The sequence below is a fragment of the Fundulus heteroclitus genome, chromosome 3, assembly GCF_011125445.2.
Source record: "Fundulus heteroclitus isolate FHET01 chromosome 3, MU-UCD_Fhet_4.1, whole genome shotgun sequence".
NCBI classification, from domain to species: Eukaryota; Metazoa; Chordata; class Actinopteri; order Cyprinodontiformes; family Fundulidae; genus Fundulus; species Fundulus heteroclitus.
In genome coordinates, this window is record NC_046363.1 from 40,713,866 (window position 1) to 40,733,135 (window position 19,270).

At 39.2% G+C, this 19,270-nt stretch overlaps 1 protein-coding gene across 1 annotated transcript; it reads left to right on the forward strand.

Moving 5' to 3' along the window:
• Nucleotides 1-987: 987 nt before the first annotated feature.
• On the forward strand, nt 988-14,744 carry LOC105936646 (toll-like receptor 2 type-1). The gene is made up of 6 exons (XM_021324047.2): nt 988-1,977; nt 3,170-4,352; nt 5,744-6,201; nt 12,684-12,731; nt 13,806-13,956; nt 14,426-14,744. Exons 1-6 carry the CDS (start codon nt 998-1,000, stop codon nt 14,588-14,590), a joined length of 2,985 nt encoding a protein of 994 aa, XP_021179722.2. The 5' UTR covers nt 988-997; the 3' UTR covers nt 14,591-14,744.
• Nucleotides 14,745-19,270: the final 4,526 nt, after the last annotated feature.

Sequence of the window (19,270 nt, forward strand, 5' to 3'; positions counted from 1 at the left end):
ACTTTATTACAGGCTTTGCTATGCAGATGCTCTGTCTGTACTGATGAAAATTCACTCACCTCAGGTTGTTGAATGCTTGAAGTGGCTGAAGAGGCAGAACCCTTATTTAATGATTAATATGATATTTAACTATTGTGGCCCTTTAAGTACTGAGTATGGAGCTTTTTACATTTTAGCCTAAAGGGGTCAGGAGATCATTCGTTTTTATCACTAGATGTCAGGGGCTTCTCTGGCGCAGGAGCTGTGGGTGCTTTGCCCTGTAACCGGCAGGTTGCTGGTTCAAACCGCTCTGCCAACTGTCTCAGTCGTCGTGTCCTTGGGCAAGAGAGTTCGACTGCTTTGCCTGCTGGTTGTGGTCAGAGGGGACAGATTGTCTGGCAGCCTCACTCCTATCAGTCTGCCCCAGGGCAGCTGTATGTAATGTAACGCACTTTGGAGTCCTCTTGACAATACAAGCCATTTACTAAAATAGAAAACACTGAAGGGCTGAAGTAACCATAGTGTAAATATTTACACCTTTCACCTCAATACACACAGTACACAAAACAGAGGGACGGGCCTTTACCACATCTCTTCCCCCTCTCTCAGCCTGCCTTGGAAAAACAATTCACTAGTGTCATGAAAATCAATGTTAAACAAAACAGAGGAACATATTAGCAAAACACTATTTATATTAACAGGGCTTGATTTCATAATAAAATGTGTTTAATTTCTTCATGTTTAGACCAAAGCAAAATGCATTAGTAAACATGTCACCTGGGATGGCAGGAAAATAAACTTGAATTTGAAGGTTTGAGTGCTGGTAACTTGCTCAGGGTGGAGACTATTTTGACCTCTGACCTCAGTTAAATTCTTACCATTTCTTTTCAGTCCTTAAAAGCAAATTTAAAGACAAAACGACCTATGCTTCAAAAATAAACTTTGTACTTTCTACTTTAAAGCAACAAAGGTTTAAAGTTAATATATCATGCTTTTATTTCTTTTCAGATCTGTAACCATGATTTGGGAACTGCTCAGTTGCAGTGCTCTGTTTCTTGGAGCTGTGTCATCTCCATTTTCCCCTCCCACCATCAGTTCTCATGAAGGACCCTGTCGCATCTTCAACTCCGGCCTGTCCGCTGACTGCCGCGGAAAACAGCTGGATTTTGTCCCATGGACCCACTTTCCTAATACGCTGCAAAGCATAGATCTCTCTTATAATGGGCTTCAGTCTATCAGCGCTGCTGACTTCCAGAACCTCCCTCAGCTTCGCATCCTTCTGCTGGAGTACAACAACATTTCACACATTGACAACGATGCCTTTAAAAATAACCCATTACTGGAGGACCTGAACATTTTTAATAACTCACTGCAGGAAATTCCTGCATCACCTCTGACATCCCTACTGAATCTGAAGAGACTCTACATGTCAAATAACCTTTATAAACATGCAACTTTAGCTGAGAGCTTCTCGAAATTAGTCAGACTCCAAGTTTTCTCTATGGGGGGCCCTTTAGTGATGGGACTAAAGAAAAATGATTTCCACCCCTTGGGGAACATCAAGTTACAAGCTTTTGCTATCAAGTGCTCATCAAATTTAAGTTACTATGAGCCAGAAAGTCTAAAAGTCATCCAGACAATGAATATGGGCTTTGACATGGCGATAGATCAGCGACCAAATGTTCTACACCATATGCTACAGGATCTCGCCAACAAGACGTTCAGCGTCATTCAGTTTCGTAACCTCTTTGAATTCACATACTACATGGGTGAGGACGATATTTTCTCACATTTAAAACACATTAGAGCGTCTCAGCTCATCTTTCACAGAGGAAAGTTTAATGAAAATCTCCTGAGGATGGCTTTACTGAACTTGCAAGTAACTCCCATCAAAAAACTTAGACTTCAGTACATTGACTTTGCCCGTTCACCAACATTTGTCGACAATGGAGCAGGTTCCAGCATAACCAACTTGGCACTAGATAACTTGGACATTTGGTGAGTATTTTCAAGCATTAAACATTTATAATATAAAAAGAAACTTAAGCACTATGTTGTTTACATTATGGAGTATTTTATGAATAGGCTGACCAATTAAAAGCTCATGCTGACAAATTAAAAGTCCGACCTTTTGTTATTAATGCACTCTCCAGCTTATTTCTGGTCAAGGAGAAGCAATAGAAGCCAAAGGCTTTGCAAATTATAATAAACAGTGACATTAGAAAAAGTATTAATGACAAAGCTACTCAACAATAGAACAAGAAACTGAATCAAATACATTTGAATAGATGGTGACAATTTTTATTTTACCTTTTTATAAGCCAGTTGTGTAGTGTAAAAACAGTGAAATATAATTATAGAAATTTGATTCAAACATTTTTTTATAGTTGCGGTGTCCTTTTCTATTCAGCCTCTTTCACTCTGTTCCTCCTAAAAACAACCCTGTGCATCCGATTGTCTTAAGAAGTCAGCCAATTGATAAATAAAGGTTACCCTTGTCTGGATACATCTCAGTATAAATACAGCTATCGTTGACGGTATCAGAGATTAGAGAGCATTATTAAGTAAAAAGTATTATAAAGACCAAAGTAAACGGTAGACAGGCGATTGAGAAAGTTGCAGAGATGTTTAAAGCAATGTCTAAAGCTTTGAACCTCTCACAAGGCACTTTTTAATCTATCCAAACCCACTGATGCATGAGTATCAACTTAAACTAACTGGAGGTTAGAGGTTGTTGCTCTTGTTGGGTAAAGTTGTGCACTTTTATTAAAGTTTATTAAAGAGTGGAGATCAAGAAGCCATTGCTGACACCATGAGAGGTCCTGTTAACATCTTTCCTCAAGGCAAGTAGAGGAAACAGCAAACGTGAGCAAGAAGGTGCTTGAGTCAGAAGAGACCAAAATAGATGTTTTTAATCTCCATAAAAAATGCTGAATGACAGAAAACTGACACTGCACATTGTCTTGAACACACCTTGGTGGCAGAATCATGCTGTGGAAATGCATGATACAGGATACAGAGGCACACCACTCAGAATTTAAATGCTTCTTTGAGTTGGTCTTTCCCGTTAAATAGCAATAAAACACACATAAGGTTGTGTTTGTAATGTGGCAAAACGCAAAAAGTTCATCAATGAATGTCATGACTCTACACAAGGTACTGTGATTTAAAAAATCTAACTTTCTTCCAGGTATATCAGCAATCCTGATGTGCTGCGATTTGACTGGCGCTTCACCTGGTTCAAGAGAATAAAGGAGCTGTCTATTCAGTATGTGTATTTCACCAGCGTGCCTTGTGACTCCTGGACGGAGATGGAAGGTGTGGAGTTACTGGATGTCTCCAACAATCGACTGAATAATGACGTTCTCTACAACAAGCGGTGTAGTTACAGGGACAGCATGCCAAATCTACACACCTTCAACCTGAGCACCAATGAACTGACCAGTTTAACAGACATATCGTCTCTGACAAAGTACTTCAGGAAGCTGCGAGTCCTGGATCTGAGCAACAACAAACTGGGAGCTGCAAATAAAAGCCTAAACTGTGACTGGACACAAAACATAACTCGTCTCATTGCTCACCACAATCAGTTTGTTAGCGAAACCTTTAATTGTTTACCTACCACGGTGCATTACTTGGATCTGTCTGAATGCAACCTGGACCAGCTGGACATGACCTACTTTAAGAAAGCCACTAATCTGAAACATCTCTTACTGAGTGGGAATAAAATCAAGTTCATCCCATCTAGGTGGGAGAGTCCATCTCTTCGGTTTTTAGCTATGGATGGAAATTCGTTTGGTTTGATAAGCATGGCGTCCTTCCAGCATATGCCTCAGCTGTCTCAGCTGAGGGCAGGAAACAATCCTTATCATTGCACCTGTGAGCTTCACACATTTATCCAGGACACCATAGCGAAAGCCAAGGTTAATCTTACTGACTGGCCTGAGAACTACCGATGCTATCACCCAGAAGCTTTCCTGAAGACCTTGATATCCAAATACTTCCCTGGTCAAGTGGCGTGTGACATCAGACTCGTTATAATCATCTCTGTTGCAACCACTGCCGCCGTGATCCTGATATGTATTCTAATTTGCTATATTTTTGACCTTCCGTGGTACACTAAAGCCACGTATCAGATTATACGGGCCAAATACAGAGCTCACAAGGAAAATCTAGCAGGGGACGTTGGGAACTTCAACTATCATGCCTTCATATCCTACAGCCACTCGGATGCTGACTGGGTTAGGGAGCAACTCTTGCCCTGTTTGGAGAACAACAAGAACCCCTATCGTCTGTGTATTCATGAGCGGGACTTTATGCCAGGAAGATGGATCATTGACAACATCATTGAAAACATCGAAAGCAGCCGTAAGGTACGAAAAAGTTCTTTTGATATATTCTTCAACTTAAAACAGTAAGAAAGAAAATCCTGACAATTGTGAATGGCTTTGCAAGAAAATAAGGAGACTGTGGGGAATTATTTCTACCAAACACTTTTTGTATTAGTGGATGTTGAAGCTTTTTAGCAACTTTGCAAGCATGTTTATCTGCTCTATTTTCATTATTTTGTTCAATAGAATTATAAATTAATTCAGCCCCTTACAGCTTCAGAAGGTATGGCCAGGTAATCAAAATTGCATTTTGTTAACTGGTAATAGTTTGGAGTCCAGGGTGCAGCAATCACCGGCTTTTACAGAATTGGGTTTGGCTCTTCCTCTCTGGAAATTCCCTTGACATCTAAGGCACTTAAAGGAAATAGGATGTTAATTTCAACAAGGGTGATGCCTGTAATCCATTTAAGGTCAAACAGTGGTTGGGAGTAGCATTCAGTGTTATTAAAATTGAGTTTATTGCTTTGATGTTTGCACAAACAAATTGCAAAGCCATATCACTCGGTTGGTTACTGCTACAAAACATGCCATGAGGTCCTCCAGAGGTTATGCTAGAAAGTACTGCAGTGTCTGCAGTTTTCTGCACCTGGAATGATTAAAAAGTACTGCAGTGCTGTCTCTCCCCAATCTGTTACTGCAATCTGGTCAGTTAGCTGAAAGAAGGATCGTATAATGTCCCATCGCGCAAAAGCAATGCAAATGTAGCTATTTTAATTTTCTTCAGTCAGAAAAAAAACATTGCTAGTCAAGATAAAAAAAAAATAAAGGGCTGGCAACTATCACTGAGGTGACTGTGTTTTAAAATTACAGCTGGCAAACTATAAACTGTGTGCTTGTTAATCAGCTGACTGCAGGCTAGCTACCCAGATGTTTAGCCTGATGACATACAAGCTGATATGCAGCATTCTGTTTGTTGTCAGATTTGCCAAGTTTCAAGTCAGGAAAATTAAACATGAAACCTGGACGTTGGAAGACCAACCAAGTCAGAGGTCCTCAGCCAACCCATATTTAGGGACTGTTGCTTATATTAAACAGAATGAAGGGTCCTTTAACTTTTTCTAACGGTGAAATGATAGCACATATACTACAGAACTATAAATATATATTGTGTTGCTTATTGTTTTGTGTAAAAACTTTGATAACATGTAATCATGGGATTTTTACTAGAGGTTATTACACCACATGAATCTCACACTCTAGCCTGCGCCACATTGACGATAACAACAGCACAAATAACAATTGTTGGATTTTAAAGTATGTTCTAAATTTATTTTGTTCTACCTTAAATTGAATCAAAAAATAGTCATTTTAATAAACCATGCACCTCCTAAGCAAAATGTATATTCATTACCTTTTAATTTCTTCTTTTCTAGGTTATCTTTGTCCTGTCCCGGCACTTTGTGAACAGCGAATGGTGCAACTACGAGCTGTACTTCGCTCAGCAGAGAGCAATGGGAAAGACCTTCAGCGACGTCATCCTGGTGGTGAAGGAGCCCATTGATCCAAGCTCCTTGCCCAGCAAGTACTGCAAGCTGAAAAAGATGCTGAGTACCAAAACATACCTGGAGTGGCCCCAACAGGTCAACCAGCAGCCCTTTTTCTGGGCGCAGCTGAGGAGTGTTCTGGGTAAACCTACCGTGACCCGTGAGGGGACCAACAGTATCAGGAGCAGAAATTCAGCTACAGGAATTTCTGTGATTGGGCCTCTTGTTGAAGAAAGGAGGCCAGAAGTAGGCAAACCTGATGAAGACGCCGCTGAAGAAATAAATAATGAAAATATTCACAGAAATGACATTGAACTAGAAGATCGAATAATTATAGAGGCACAATGATCAAAACATAAGGCAACTATCCACACTCCCATGGTAGTATATGTTTGGCAAAGCCTTCCCAGTCTTTTTAATTCCAAGTAGCAGGAGCCATTATTGCCTGACTTTTTTTTGATGACAGATTAAAAGAAAAGAAAGCCCTTGAGGGTCAAGGTGGTGTCCCTTTTCTGCTTTACCTTTAATTATCACTGGCTTTGTTCTCTGCTGACAGACCCTCAACGGTCACTTCCAATTAGAGCTTCCATCTTCTTGCTGGATAATGAAGAAGGTCTGTGTAAACTTTACTTCCTTGTTTGACAGAAGTATGAGATCATGATTGTTGTAAACTTTTTCCCCAACATTTCTAGGTTTAAATGTGTGCGCAGTACACCATTAGGAATAATGATTTGATTGAACTAATGGGATGTTGCACTGATCAAGCCTGATATTATGACCACAGGGAGCTAAAATGAAAAATGCTGATACATTTATCATAGTATCTGTTGGTGGATGGAAGTATTGGGTATCAGGTGAACATTTCTCCTCAAAGTTGATGTGTTTGGGGATCAACAGCCAACATGACGTCTACTTCGACACATCTCTTGATCAGAAGCTTTTGTATGGTGTACCCGGGCAGATGACGTCAGAACCAGTGACGTGCAGTCAGGGGAGGCAAGTGAGGCCAGGCCTCACTTGTCATCATGGAAAGAAAGAAAATATATAATGATGATAACATAATATAAATTGTGATTCACTCAGTCATTTGTAATAAAAGTTCTTTTTTTATCTAATTTCCTCATTTTTGATCATATTTTCTTTAAAATCGCAGACTTTTCGCTATTTTTCATGTAAATCCTTGGTGGCGCTTCATAGCGAAGCCGGTGAGGCCGCAGCGAGCTTGGCCTCCCCTGAGATTGCGCAATCCCATGTTAACTGCGCTGGCTTCCATTCTGTGAATGCATCTTCCGTGAATGCGTCTCTAGATCATAAATTCAATTGTTCAAACAGTTATGAACTGATTTTCCACAATTTAATGTAAGTGGATTACGAATTGTGTTTTGGTAATCTTACTGTGTGCAGGTAACATGTTTTCGTGCTGCTGCGCGATCATAAATGGCAAAGAACTGGTTGTAGGTGAGGCCGGCAGTTCCTTGGCCTCTCGGCAGGGGGCGCTCAAGGAGCACCGCTCCTGATCCTAAATCTGGATCTTTTACCTGAAAATGACCGATATTTTTGTGCAGAAAGAGCGCCGCATGGACTTAAATTATGAGTAGAGGTAAGACAGCGATAATTATTCATGTTTTGTTTTTGTAATAAAATGTGCGTAATGAATGTTATATTTTTAGAATGTGTTACAAATGCAGAAATCCATCATAAATCATAAACTGTTACCAATCAAATGACAAAAATACTTTAGTTTTATTTTTTTTTTCCATCAAAGAATCAATATTTCTTCCACGTCTCTTGGTGAATTTATTTGGCTCAATCAGTCTCCTTCAGCACTTTGCAATGAGTCTACTCTGTAGAGTGTATTTATTTGTAAATCTGACTCTGATGACGTCAGTGCCTCACCAGCTATGAACCCTACCGCACGTCACTGGTCAGAACCCATCCAGACTGGTCCGAGGATGGAGCGGTGGCCAGCGAGTGGCAATAACAACAGGGCCAAATCTTAATTGATGCACATTGGGAGCAAAGCCTGGCCCCTGTGGTCCACTCTAACGGACAATCTAGCTAAAACTCCCAAAGAGCCAAATGCAGAAAAGTATCAGAATACAGAGTGCATCGCAGTTTGTTGTATGGGTTTGCATTGCTACAGATCAGTGATGCTAAAACCTGTAAACCACCAAAGGCGCCAACCAGCAACATGTGAGCTATGTTACCATGGAGTCTGATTTAATGAAGTGGATGGCTGTTTATGTGTGCATCGTTTGTCTTAGGTACACAGGGCACCAGGATGCCTTATGGGAGGAAAGGAAGCCTGTAGAGGCAGTGTATAAAACCTTTTTGCCTGCCTTCCATTGTAACGTTACCTCGACCTGCCCTGCCTACCTAACCACTGCAGTAAATGTCATGAAGAAAAAGGAATTCCTGCGGTGGCTCTGGCCTTTTTCAGCCGAATTGCACACTCTGCCACAAAGGAAAGCTTATTCTGGAATGGTTTGAGAGGCACAGCAGCAACTCGATGTGACGGACAAACAAGTCCCAGCCACGTGTTTACAGGGCTAAAAAAAAAGGCATGTTGCTAACATCTTGGTGGCAGAAGCAACCGTGCACCCTCAGGGTCACAGTCCATGCCGATGGGTCAGGACTGTTTTGACAGAAGGAAAGGGGCACTACCCCTCTGTTGGGTGTAATTATGATGTGACTTTTTTTTTGTTTTGAACTTGATTTGATTGCACTGTAGATCAGAGTTTCCAATTGGCTGGTATGAGGAAGATTTTTTTTTGTTTGTGCTTATTTTTTTTAACTAGGAACAATTTGTGTCTGTTATTTTCTTTAAAACACGTGAAATGTGATGTAATTGAACACTTGCTGTACAAATCGCTTGTTTCACTTCTTCTCTTATAATCCAGAGGCACCTATAGTACAGACATTTTAGGCTTTTGCACTGCGATTATACAGTATGCACTCATTCAAAGCCGGTGGGGTGGGGGGGGGGGCAGTTTGTTAAGATGTGAAATTGTCTAGAAAGTCTAACAACCACAACTAGTCAGAGCTAAACAACCAACCCCTGAGAAGACTCTTAAAAGATTCAGTCATCAGCTGAGAAGCAGGACAAACCCTGGGCTGCCAGCTCGGCCCATTACAGGGCCCACACAAAGACACCGAATCGAGCTTCATTAATTATTTAACGGCCATGTTAGTGGACTGATGGAGAAGACCAGAGCATCAAACCTGCAAACTCCATAAGATTTCCAAGCTGAGGTCTGATCACATGACCCCATTGCTCAGAGGGAACGGAGTAACTTGCTGTCCCGCCAGGCCACCCAGCATCAAACCAAAAATCCAGACAGATAATACTCTCTGACAAAACATAAAGAGCGAGAACCGGTCTCCTGTTTTGAGCACTGAACAGATGTAAAGTTTTACATTGTGTTGTCAATAAAGCCTTTTTATATCAGCGTTCCAAATGTTCACTGTTTTCTTTTGTTTGATATGCGGCTGCTGTTTCTCAATTGTCTTAGATTGTGATGAGCTTGAATCAGAGGCGTGATGATGAACGTTGTACATATGGGTTTTGTAATTTTCCCTTCATGGTTGGACATAAATGTTGGTCTCCATTTTCCTCCGTGCTTGACATTGCAAACACAGTTCACATCATGTTTAAACATTGTCAGTGAGATAAAGAAATGAGTCAATGTCACACTACACGTGACAATGGTTTCTTCCTTATACAAGCATTTTTTGGGCAACAATAAGTTTGGTTGGGCTATGAATACCTATTAATAAGTGTCAAAGGCAATTATTAACAAAGTTTATACCTTTCATCAAAATTACCAAGTCGTGATAATCAGGAAATAAGAGCCAAGCCCTTGCAACTTATGGTTTTATGAATACCTGCATGGTGAGGTGTGGTATTATAGTATAGATGGAGTTAATTCACTCTGGTGGTCTTAGAAAGCAAGCCCTGCACACACATCCAGGATAAACACAAACAACTTCTGTCCAAAATACAAAGATACATAGACAAAATACTTTAACTTACAGTTAAAATACTTTACTCAAGAAACTATTTAACTGAGTTAGAAACATTCAACTAAACTACTGCGTAAAATTGAAGCGAATGAGAAAAACCAATAAGCTATGAAGAAACAAAAAGTAAAAAATTATTAAACAAGAATAAAAATTAAACAGTAACTAATATAACAAAGAAGTGATATCACAGTTGCCTGCAAAATTAGAAACTCCTAACCTTTTGGACAACTGACTCTTGATGTGTTAACAAGCCAACACATTGATTGAATAGAGAGACGGACTGCAAATATTTTAACCTCCTAAACAAACATTTCTGAAAACTGCTGACTTGACAGTTGTCCAGTAGACGGTCGGGCATGCTGCTCCAGGAGTGTAAGCCATAAAGGGCGTTGTAGTGTGGATGTTGGACCCAGCACAAGAGTGTTGTATCAAACCGTATTAAGTGATGGTTGGTGATTGAAATGATACCCAAGCAACAGTAATATCAGCAATCCTATTCAAGAGTTTGGGGAGATTCACGGGGCTGGAGTCAGCGCTTCGAGGGGTACCAACCACAGACAGACCAGATATCCAACATATTACTGTGTAAAGCCACTTCTGAACCAGAGGTAACATCAGCAGTGGCTGAACTGGGCTAAGAAGAAAATGCACTGGATTGTTATTCAGTCATCCAACTTCCTTGTGCCCCAGATGAAAGTAAATATTTCAATTCAAATCCAAGAGGCAGAGCTTGGAGAAAGAATGAAGAGGCATAAAAAAGTTTTTTGGATCCAGTGGGAAGTTTCCTTTTTCAGTGTTGATTTCTATGACACCCGCTGGACCCAAAACATTTTAGAGCACTTGTCTCCGCTAAGAAGATTTTGGTAGCGATTCCATTTTCAAGCCTAATTCAGCACCAGTCCACACTGCCAGCAGTATCAATATCTGCTGTAATGACCAGACACAGAATCTTCTAAGAAATGTCAAGAAGATGAGAGACTCCAGAGCTAAAAATGTAGATTAGCTGATTAAAGCAACCTGGGATCCTTTAAGCCTATGGAGCCCAAAAATGTTGTCACGTTGGCCAAAGATATCAAGATGTCAAGTCAAAATTTCAAGAAATGTATTGTGATTTTTTTTTTTTTTAAATCATCAACAATATACTAGACATGGAATATTTGACAAATAATGTCATCCAATGTTTTGGTAGGAAAGGGATGAGTAAATCATTGTAGATCCAAAACTTAAAATGGGTTTTACATGATTGCCTTCTTAAAAGAAAGCCGTCCCATTTGCAAACCTTTTGGCTTGACTGAAAAATCAGAAAATTGTTTAATTTACTCTCAGAAATAAAAACAGACTCTCTTTAAAAACTCTTGCTGTATTTACCCTAGTTTAAAGTAAAAGCAGTCCATCACACTTTCCTCCAATGCTGTACATAGCAGGCAAGCCACTTTAGTTTTATACCCTTAAAATACAAAAGACAATGTGCATCCTCCCAGGACTTTAAAGGAAATAGCTGCAGAGGGAAAGCTGAAGAGCATAAATGACCTCACTGGCTGTGTGATGTTTTTACAGCACTGCTGTTAAGGATATCAGGTCCACTTTAGTTTGGTTTCAACATTAACTGTAATCTGAAAATATGCAAATAGATATAAAACCTTAAAGGGCAGTGATGCAAATACAGATGCAAATCCTCAGCAAGGGTTTGCAGCTGCTTGAAAAGCACCCTGTGTCCTTCAGTGAAGCACTAAAATCCTCCCTCATGTAAATTAAAGGAAGCAGTTACAACATAGGAAGATGTAAGGAAACGGTGAAGTCATCTTCTAAATTAGTGTCATTCATTGTATCAAGTCATTTAGTATAATATTATCCTCTTTATTTGTCATTGCAAAACACATTACAGTGAATTTTGCATTCAATCCATCCCTGTAAGGAAGCAGTAGTTTGGCTCTGGCAGGTCCCCAGGGGACATTCTGGGGCCAAATGTCTTGCTCAGGGGACCCAGAGTCGCAGTCTGCGGGCATCAAACCGGGAAACTTTGTGTCATTTCTAGGATGCAGGTTCCCTGCTCTAATTAGGCCACCACTGCCCCACATTCAGCTTTTTGACTGTTGAAGTTTAGGTTAAAAGAATGCCAACTGCAAAAAAAATGTAACATTTGAATAAAATAAATAAATAAAAAGTATTCTTTCATTATTATAAAGTGATTAAACTGGACACAAAAGGGGAAATCCCTTTTGTGTCCATTTTAATTATAGACACATGATTAAAATGGACACAAAAGACAAAATCATTTGTCTTGGACAAATGATTTTGTCTTTAGACAGTTGATTTAATGCAAGACAAATTGCAATGATTATAGCAAATAAATTAATTAATTAAAAAAATAAAACAAAAATAAATAAATAAATAAATAAAAATAGCGCATACATTTTCTATCGTTTTTATACAGTGATTAAAATGGAGACAAAAGGGAAAATTCCCAAAATGAATTTGTCTTTGGAGAATTGATTTAATGCAAGAAAAATTACAATGATTAAAGCAAAAAATGAATAAAATAAATGAAATTAAAGTACCTAAAATAATATAAAAAAGAAAAATAAACTTATAAAATTGGCCCATTTAATACCTTGTTAATTTAAACTTCCGCACTTTAAAGTGAACCTGTCTAGGACTCGTCTGGGTGTCTTTATTTGGTGATAAAAAGAGACAGCAGCGTCTGCAGGGGGCGCTTAGAAGCCACCTTAAATGGCCCTGCAGCGCACCTGGGCAGCAGGGGAGGCGCTTATCTGATTGTTCTGCGCAGGTGGCATCCCTTATAAAGTGATGAGAGCAGCACCAGCGCTCAGAAACTGTCTGCGCCTCTGTTTAGGTAAGTTATGGCTCTCCTCTCCTCTGCTTTCCATCTGCATCGGTTAATGTTGAGCAGCTTAATTATCACCGGCTTTGCGCTTCACAGTTAGAAGTTTTTATTTTCTGCCTCGACCCGTCAGGAATAAGTAATTAACCGCAATCGTTGCAAATAATTAGCCAGAATATTGCATAATTCAGAAAAGCAGCGATGTAGCTACTTTTGGCTCTGAAACTGGTATTTAGACACACTCCCTTGCAAATTGATGATTACAGTTTAGATGGTTTATTATACAGTGCATAATAATTAACCGTTTAGATGATAGAAATGGCTCTTTAACATTAGTCTGTACCTTGATGCATCAGGTCTGCAGTTAAATATAAGGCTATACTCCCCCCTCCCCTAATCAGTTTCACTCTGCAGGGGGTCCAGTCTTTGTCTTTCATGCAGATGAAGTGTCTCTGCACCCCAGTGTCGGGTGTCAGGGTGAAGGCAGATGTAAGGTTAGACATTTAACCTGTTCTGACCTTGCTTGACATCAGTGACCCTCGTTTATATGGATTAGCTGCTTTGAATATGTAGATGGAAGTCTTTAGCTTCGTTAGTGAACCTGGTTTTCACGGCTGTGAATGTTTACAGTAAGAGTGTTAACTAGTGACTAATCTTAAAAGTTGCTATTATTTGCTTGACCTCTTCGTCAAGAAAGTTGTAGAAGGCTGTTTTGGTGAAACCAAACTAATATATTTGTTAAATATCGTTCCCCTCTTGTTTATGGCCCAGTTGTCAGCTTTGTTTGCGGAGGGAGCAGTTGCTTCTGGATTTCCTTTTGGTATCTTGTCAAAAATTTCAAAGGTTGTGTTCTTGGTGTTGCTGCTTCATGGATAAAAGTAAATTTTCTTATTAAATTGTTGCATAAAGTTGTTGAGGTGGCATTAAAGTTGGCCCTTTTGTGACCTGTCTTGTATTTACTTTTTTTTTTTTTCTCTCCCCCTCTAAAAGAGAACTGCAAATATCTCAAGCATGTGTTCTCTCCCTCCACCCCTCATCCTCTTTTTGACAAATAAAAAAGAATTGACTACAATCCCTTAATCACAGGACTGCAAAGATGTCTGCCACTCTGCAAGGCACCATGGAAGACCTGATCAAGATGTTCTACCACTATTCAGGAAAGGAGGGTGACAAGTACAAGCTGAACAAGAAGGAGCTGAAGAACATGCTGCAGGTGGAGCTCTCAGAGTTCCTGAATGTGAGTTCAACAAGATTAAACCTTTTTTTTTTTTTTTTTTTATTTGGATGTTGCAATCCTGAAAGTGGGAGAATCAGAGATGCTATGATCTCTAAACAAGCAGCTGGGTGGGTAGGTGTGACGTTATCAGGATATTATGGTAGTAAAGATCGTCATCAATATGGCGTTGCTGCTCTGAAAGCGTGGCAGGTTTATCAGTAAAACAACGTTCTAGACAATCCAAAGTGCTTTATACGAAATAAAAGGAAGGCTATTAATGTTTAGCTCTGAGAGCCCAGTAAGTACTGCATTACTCTTGCATTCAAATGTGACTTTTCTTTTTTTTTTTTTTTTTTAAGAAAATTTAAACCACCAGGAGTTATTGGAGCTTAGTAAATGCAACATCTTAATCACTTTAAATTGGCATTTTCTAATGTTTACTGTCCTGTGTGACTACGGCTTTTTTTTCTCTTTTTTTTTTTTTCTTAAGGGCTCAAATGATTCCTCTATGGTTGAGAAGATCATGAATGACCTAGATGAAAACAAAGATGGCGAGGTGGACTTCCAGGAGTTCGTGGTTCTGGTTGCCGCGCTGACCGTGGCTTGCAATAGTTTCTTTGTGGAATACCTTAAAAGCGAGGATTGCTCAAAGTAATGTGGGAAGTGGCTTCAGTACACTGAATGTGCTAAAATAAAAAAATCAGTTATGTGACCCACCCATAGCGTCTTGTAATCTGACAAATGGTCTGCCTTGATCTGTCTAGCTATAGTCTGCCATCTGTAATAAAGATGTAGTATTTAACCCGTGATGCTGACTCTTCTTGGTGGGAATGATGTTCAAAAACTTGGTTTCTGTTCATGCACTTTAATTGAGCCTATAAAACTCTAATCCTATTGATGACCTTGAGCACCACCTGGTGGTAAAGGAAGGTTAAAATTGTTGCCAACCTTCCCCTTTTTATAGAGCAGTGGGCTTCTCTGAAAGTGCCTGACTTTGCCATAACTCCATGTCTGCAATGTGATTTGGTCTTCCTAAAACTAATTTAACATTGTATAAATGATCAGATCATTGGAAAAAATTCTCTGTAGCCAGTCTCGGGTTTCTGCGTACTGAAGCAGGTTGATGGCACAGACTGTCTGGACTGTTAACAGAACCACTCTGTTTGTGGTCTTATTCTGAGAAGATGGGCCAACATTTAGTCTGTTAGCACCAAACATGTTCCTCAGATGCAGGTTATACTTCCAACTTTCTAAATGGGATTTGTCTGACTAATGGCCAGGTGTTCCCTTAGCAAAGTGTAGAAATGGAGTTTCTCCATATGTACTTCAACTCAGTCCCTGTTGATAAAATATATTGCTGTTTACTAATGCACAACTTCAGGCTCTGGGTGAATTTGTAAAACTCTGTATTTGTAGATTCATGAGCTTTATTTCCTAAAATGCACAACTTTGACGGACCAAAGGTTTAATGTAGTCTGTTTTAAAGCACATTTAATGGAGCAGGCCTAAAACTGACTTTAGGCCTGTATAAGTGATCTTCAGCTGCGTACCAAGTTATCATCGGCCTTTATGTTGAGTACCGCTGCCTAATGCTTCACATGATTGGAATTATAAAACGTTCTTTCAGCAGGTAACAGCGCAGCGGTCCAAGAACCAGAACATGATCCGATTTCTTTAGCTGTTGGAAGATCAGCAACTTACCTGCAGTCTATTCCAGATTTAGCTAAACAAGTCAAAAGGCCATTAGTTTGGTTTAATACAGCGACATAAATTTGAAGAGATATTAGCTGAGTTTTTCTTTTTTGCTTTTCTATTGCTTTTTTTTTTTTTTTTTTTGCTCATACAGATCTTTGTATTTTAATTCCTTGACTAGGGTAAAGCAAGTGAAGACAAATTTAAACTAGACCTTCCTAAAACTTTTTTTTTTTTTTTTTTTTGGGAACGGGGGTGGGGGGCATATCTAAAATAACATATCAAATATTGGCTTGCAAAGGGATCATTTTGAAAAATGATACACCCTAAAGCTCAGCCCTTGGACCACTTTTTAGTTTTTATATACATTTGAGTTGATTCAGTTCAGTAGCAGGTTTCCAGATATATTGTTTTAGAGTAGCTTCAGTTTCAGCATCACTGTTTATATCTAGTATGTGGCTTACAGGAGGTGGTCATTTAATTTGAATATCATGAACAATTTTTTTTTCTTAGTAATATTTCTGGGTGGAGATATTGCTATATAAACTTAAAATATTGGGTCCTAAACAGTTGAACATGGCTTTTTAAAGTCGTTTGAATAGGATCCCGGCAGAAAGTTTATAAACTAAGCTGCATGACGAATCATTTGTGGTTCAACGTGTGACATGATGGGGTGTAGTGGTATAGGACAAGTTTATTTTTGTATGTTAATGTAATCTGTTTAATTGAAGTGACATATTGTTAAATGAAGCAATGTCCCTTTGGACAACCTGTAAAGTGAAGAAACTACCTCCACACCAACTCCATTCTCAAATCCAGAGAAAGCTGTTTTGTAAAGACATTTTAAGTAGATGAATGTATTTCCCTGGAACCTTTCAATTAACGTGCGTCGATTCTAGTGCATGTGAAGTCCAAAACAGTGCTGCTGATAAAACCGGACCGCAAAGGCTTCTGCAGAAGTGCTGACTGATTTATTATTCTTCCCGAGTGTGGGAGAGAGAGTCTCCCTTTAAGATAAAAAGCTGAGATGTACAGCAAAAAGATCTGCTGAATCTTATGACTAATCTTAAAGGGTTTCATCAAGACAGAGCTCCAGTTTGGATCACGGCCCAGAGTCCGAAAGGCTTAACTTGTGATCATAAAGCTTTTAAACTCTGAAACCATTAAAATCACACGTCAGAAATACTTTGTAACGTCACAGATTTCTAACAGTTGAAGCCAGAGAGATATTTCAGAGGAACATTAACCACAAATGATGCAGCACCTCCTTTCTAAATGTCTGATGTGTGTCTCCAAATCCGCTCAGCTGGCTGCTGAATGTCTGTGCGATGGAAACTTCACTCACTCGGGTCCAAAAAGAATTTCTCTGGTCGTCTCCATGCATCCTAGATTTCTGAGACCTTGGTGGGTGTTCATAACCTGACTCTCGGCAGATGTATTTCGCAAAATACATCTGGTGAGAGTCAGGTTAGGGTGTTCATGCCCCCAGTGGCCAATAATGCAGTGATGACAAACACTGGAGACGACAGCTGGGCCTGATAATGAGCAAAGGATGGTTAAAAAAAATAAATAAATATATAGAAATGTAAGGAGGACAGATCTGCTGGTTTCTCAGCTTGGACACTTTATTTTTTGAGGATGACAAGGGTAGAAATTAGTGTTGCACCAATACCAGTAAAATGGTGGTATTTGTATCGGGGAGTACCAACAAATAGGGCACTGATACCATTTTGATGTTTGTATGTCACTTGAACGCAGCCTTCCCTCACCCGACTAGTATTATACATGTTATATAAGTTCATGAAAGTTGCACTATTTTGGCATTTGAGAGCCAAAACTCAGGGTTTAAAAGAGATTATTCAATTATTAATGTACTTTTACTGTCTTACTGTTGCACTACTATTATACATGTTATAATTTCACGAATGTTGCACTATTTTGGCCTTTTGAGAGCTGAATGTTTATTCAACTATTGTCACCCATTCCAGGTAGGCAATAAAAAACTTCATCCGGAACCTCTTGGTTAGTAATCCAGGACTGTCTGTTCTGGTTTATTACTGTTTTTTTATTTGTGTGTTTGTAGACATATTGCCTCTCTGGGGCAGATTTCTACCCTGGTTACTGCAGTCAACACCTGCCTTGTGTGGCCAGCAGATGGCGACAAACACTTTATGCTAAGTCAAAGCTGAAGATGATAAAACGTGCTTTCTACGCGTTACTCCACTTATTAACCTGTCATCTCACTTATAGTCATTCATGCAATGCATTAATAGTTCATGTCTGATATCTTCCTAGATGGGAATCTTTTACTCAGCCTGCCACTCTGACATTTCAATGAATAAAGACTCATAGGTGAGAAAAAAAAAAAAAAAAAAAGACCTACAAAGTATATTTTCCTGTGATACGGGTCTCTGATTTCCTAATTTTCTGTGTTTTGCTTTAAGTTGCTTCTGTACTGCTTTACAGTTTTTTTCTTCCTTTCTCTGGTTTTTATTTGATAGTGATGTTAGTTGTGAATCCAATTTTGCTTGTAAAAGTGAAGATTTCCTACTGTTTGCTTCAGAGTCTCTTTATAGTAAAACAGGTCATGCTCATAGAGATTGATCGATAGGAAATGTTCTCTCAATAAGTTGTCAAAAAGAAGTTCAGTATCCTGAGTTGTGTTCGGACAGGTAAGAGAAGTGTTATAATCAACCTTAACTCAGGAAACATACGCTACCATCTGATGGCTTAACCAATGAGGTAAACAAAACAGAAGACGTGTTTAAACACAAAATGTTGTTAGATTTAATTACAATGGATTTTAAAAATGTACTGAAACCATAGTTTTCAGACGTGTAACAAAGGCTCAAAATGATCCTGGAAAAATATCCTTTAGAGAACTGATATTTACCATGACACAATAAAGGCAGTCATTAATAATTGGGAAAATGCTGAAAATCAATGGTATTACATAAACTGGACCTTTCTCCATTCCTGATTAAAATATACGATTAAAACTAGTAAGGGAAGGCCACCATGAGGCTGACATGAACACTACATCTCAGGCAAGTATTGCTTGTCATTTGCATTTTATGATAACCGTCTTGTATTCTCCATGTGTCTGAACTGAGGAGTAGAGCTGAAAAACAAAACCATCTCTTCCTTAAAACAAAATTAAAATCTCCCAAAACCATGTGAGAGAATGTTTTATGAAACATGAGTGTGAATAGCACACTGTCTCATTCCCCTGCATTGTTTACATTGTTTTACATTGTTTACATTTCAAATTGTTTACATAAATCGCTGCTGCATCTTTACCTTTATCCTAAAATTAGTGCAATTTACTGTGATTTTTTTCAAGCTGCATGCAAACAAAATTTCGTTCTGTACACCCTCTGTGCATACAAAATGACAAAGCTGTCTAAAAGTCTAAAACAGTTTTCCACTCGAGCGAGACTCTACGGCTCATCCTGGGGGTTCCCTAGGCATGCCAAGGTCAGAAACCCCATATAGTTTCTCCAGGTACTTCTGGGTCCACCTACGAGTCTCCTTTCACTGGGAAAAGCCTGGAAAACCTCCAGAGGAGAGAAACCAGGAGGCAACCCAGATGCCTCAAACACACTTCTAACACCTCAATTCACTTTGTTTGATGCAGAAAAGC

Coding starts and splice junctions, on each gene's coding strand:
- LOC105936646 (XM_021324047.2), top strand. CDS start 998: ATGATTTGGGAACTGCTCAGTTGCAGTGCTCTGTTTCTTGGAGCTGTG. Junction 6,202..12,683: donor ATAATTATAGAGGCACAATG/ATCAAAACATAA, acceptor TCCCTTATAAAG/TGATGAGAGCAGCACCAGCG. Junction 12,732..13,805: donor CTGTCTGCGCCTCTGTTTAG/GTAAGTTATGGC, acceptor CCTTAATCACAG/GACTGCAAAGATGTCTGCCA.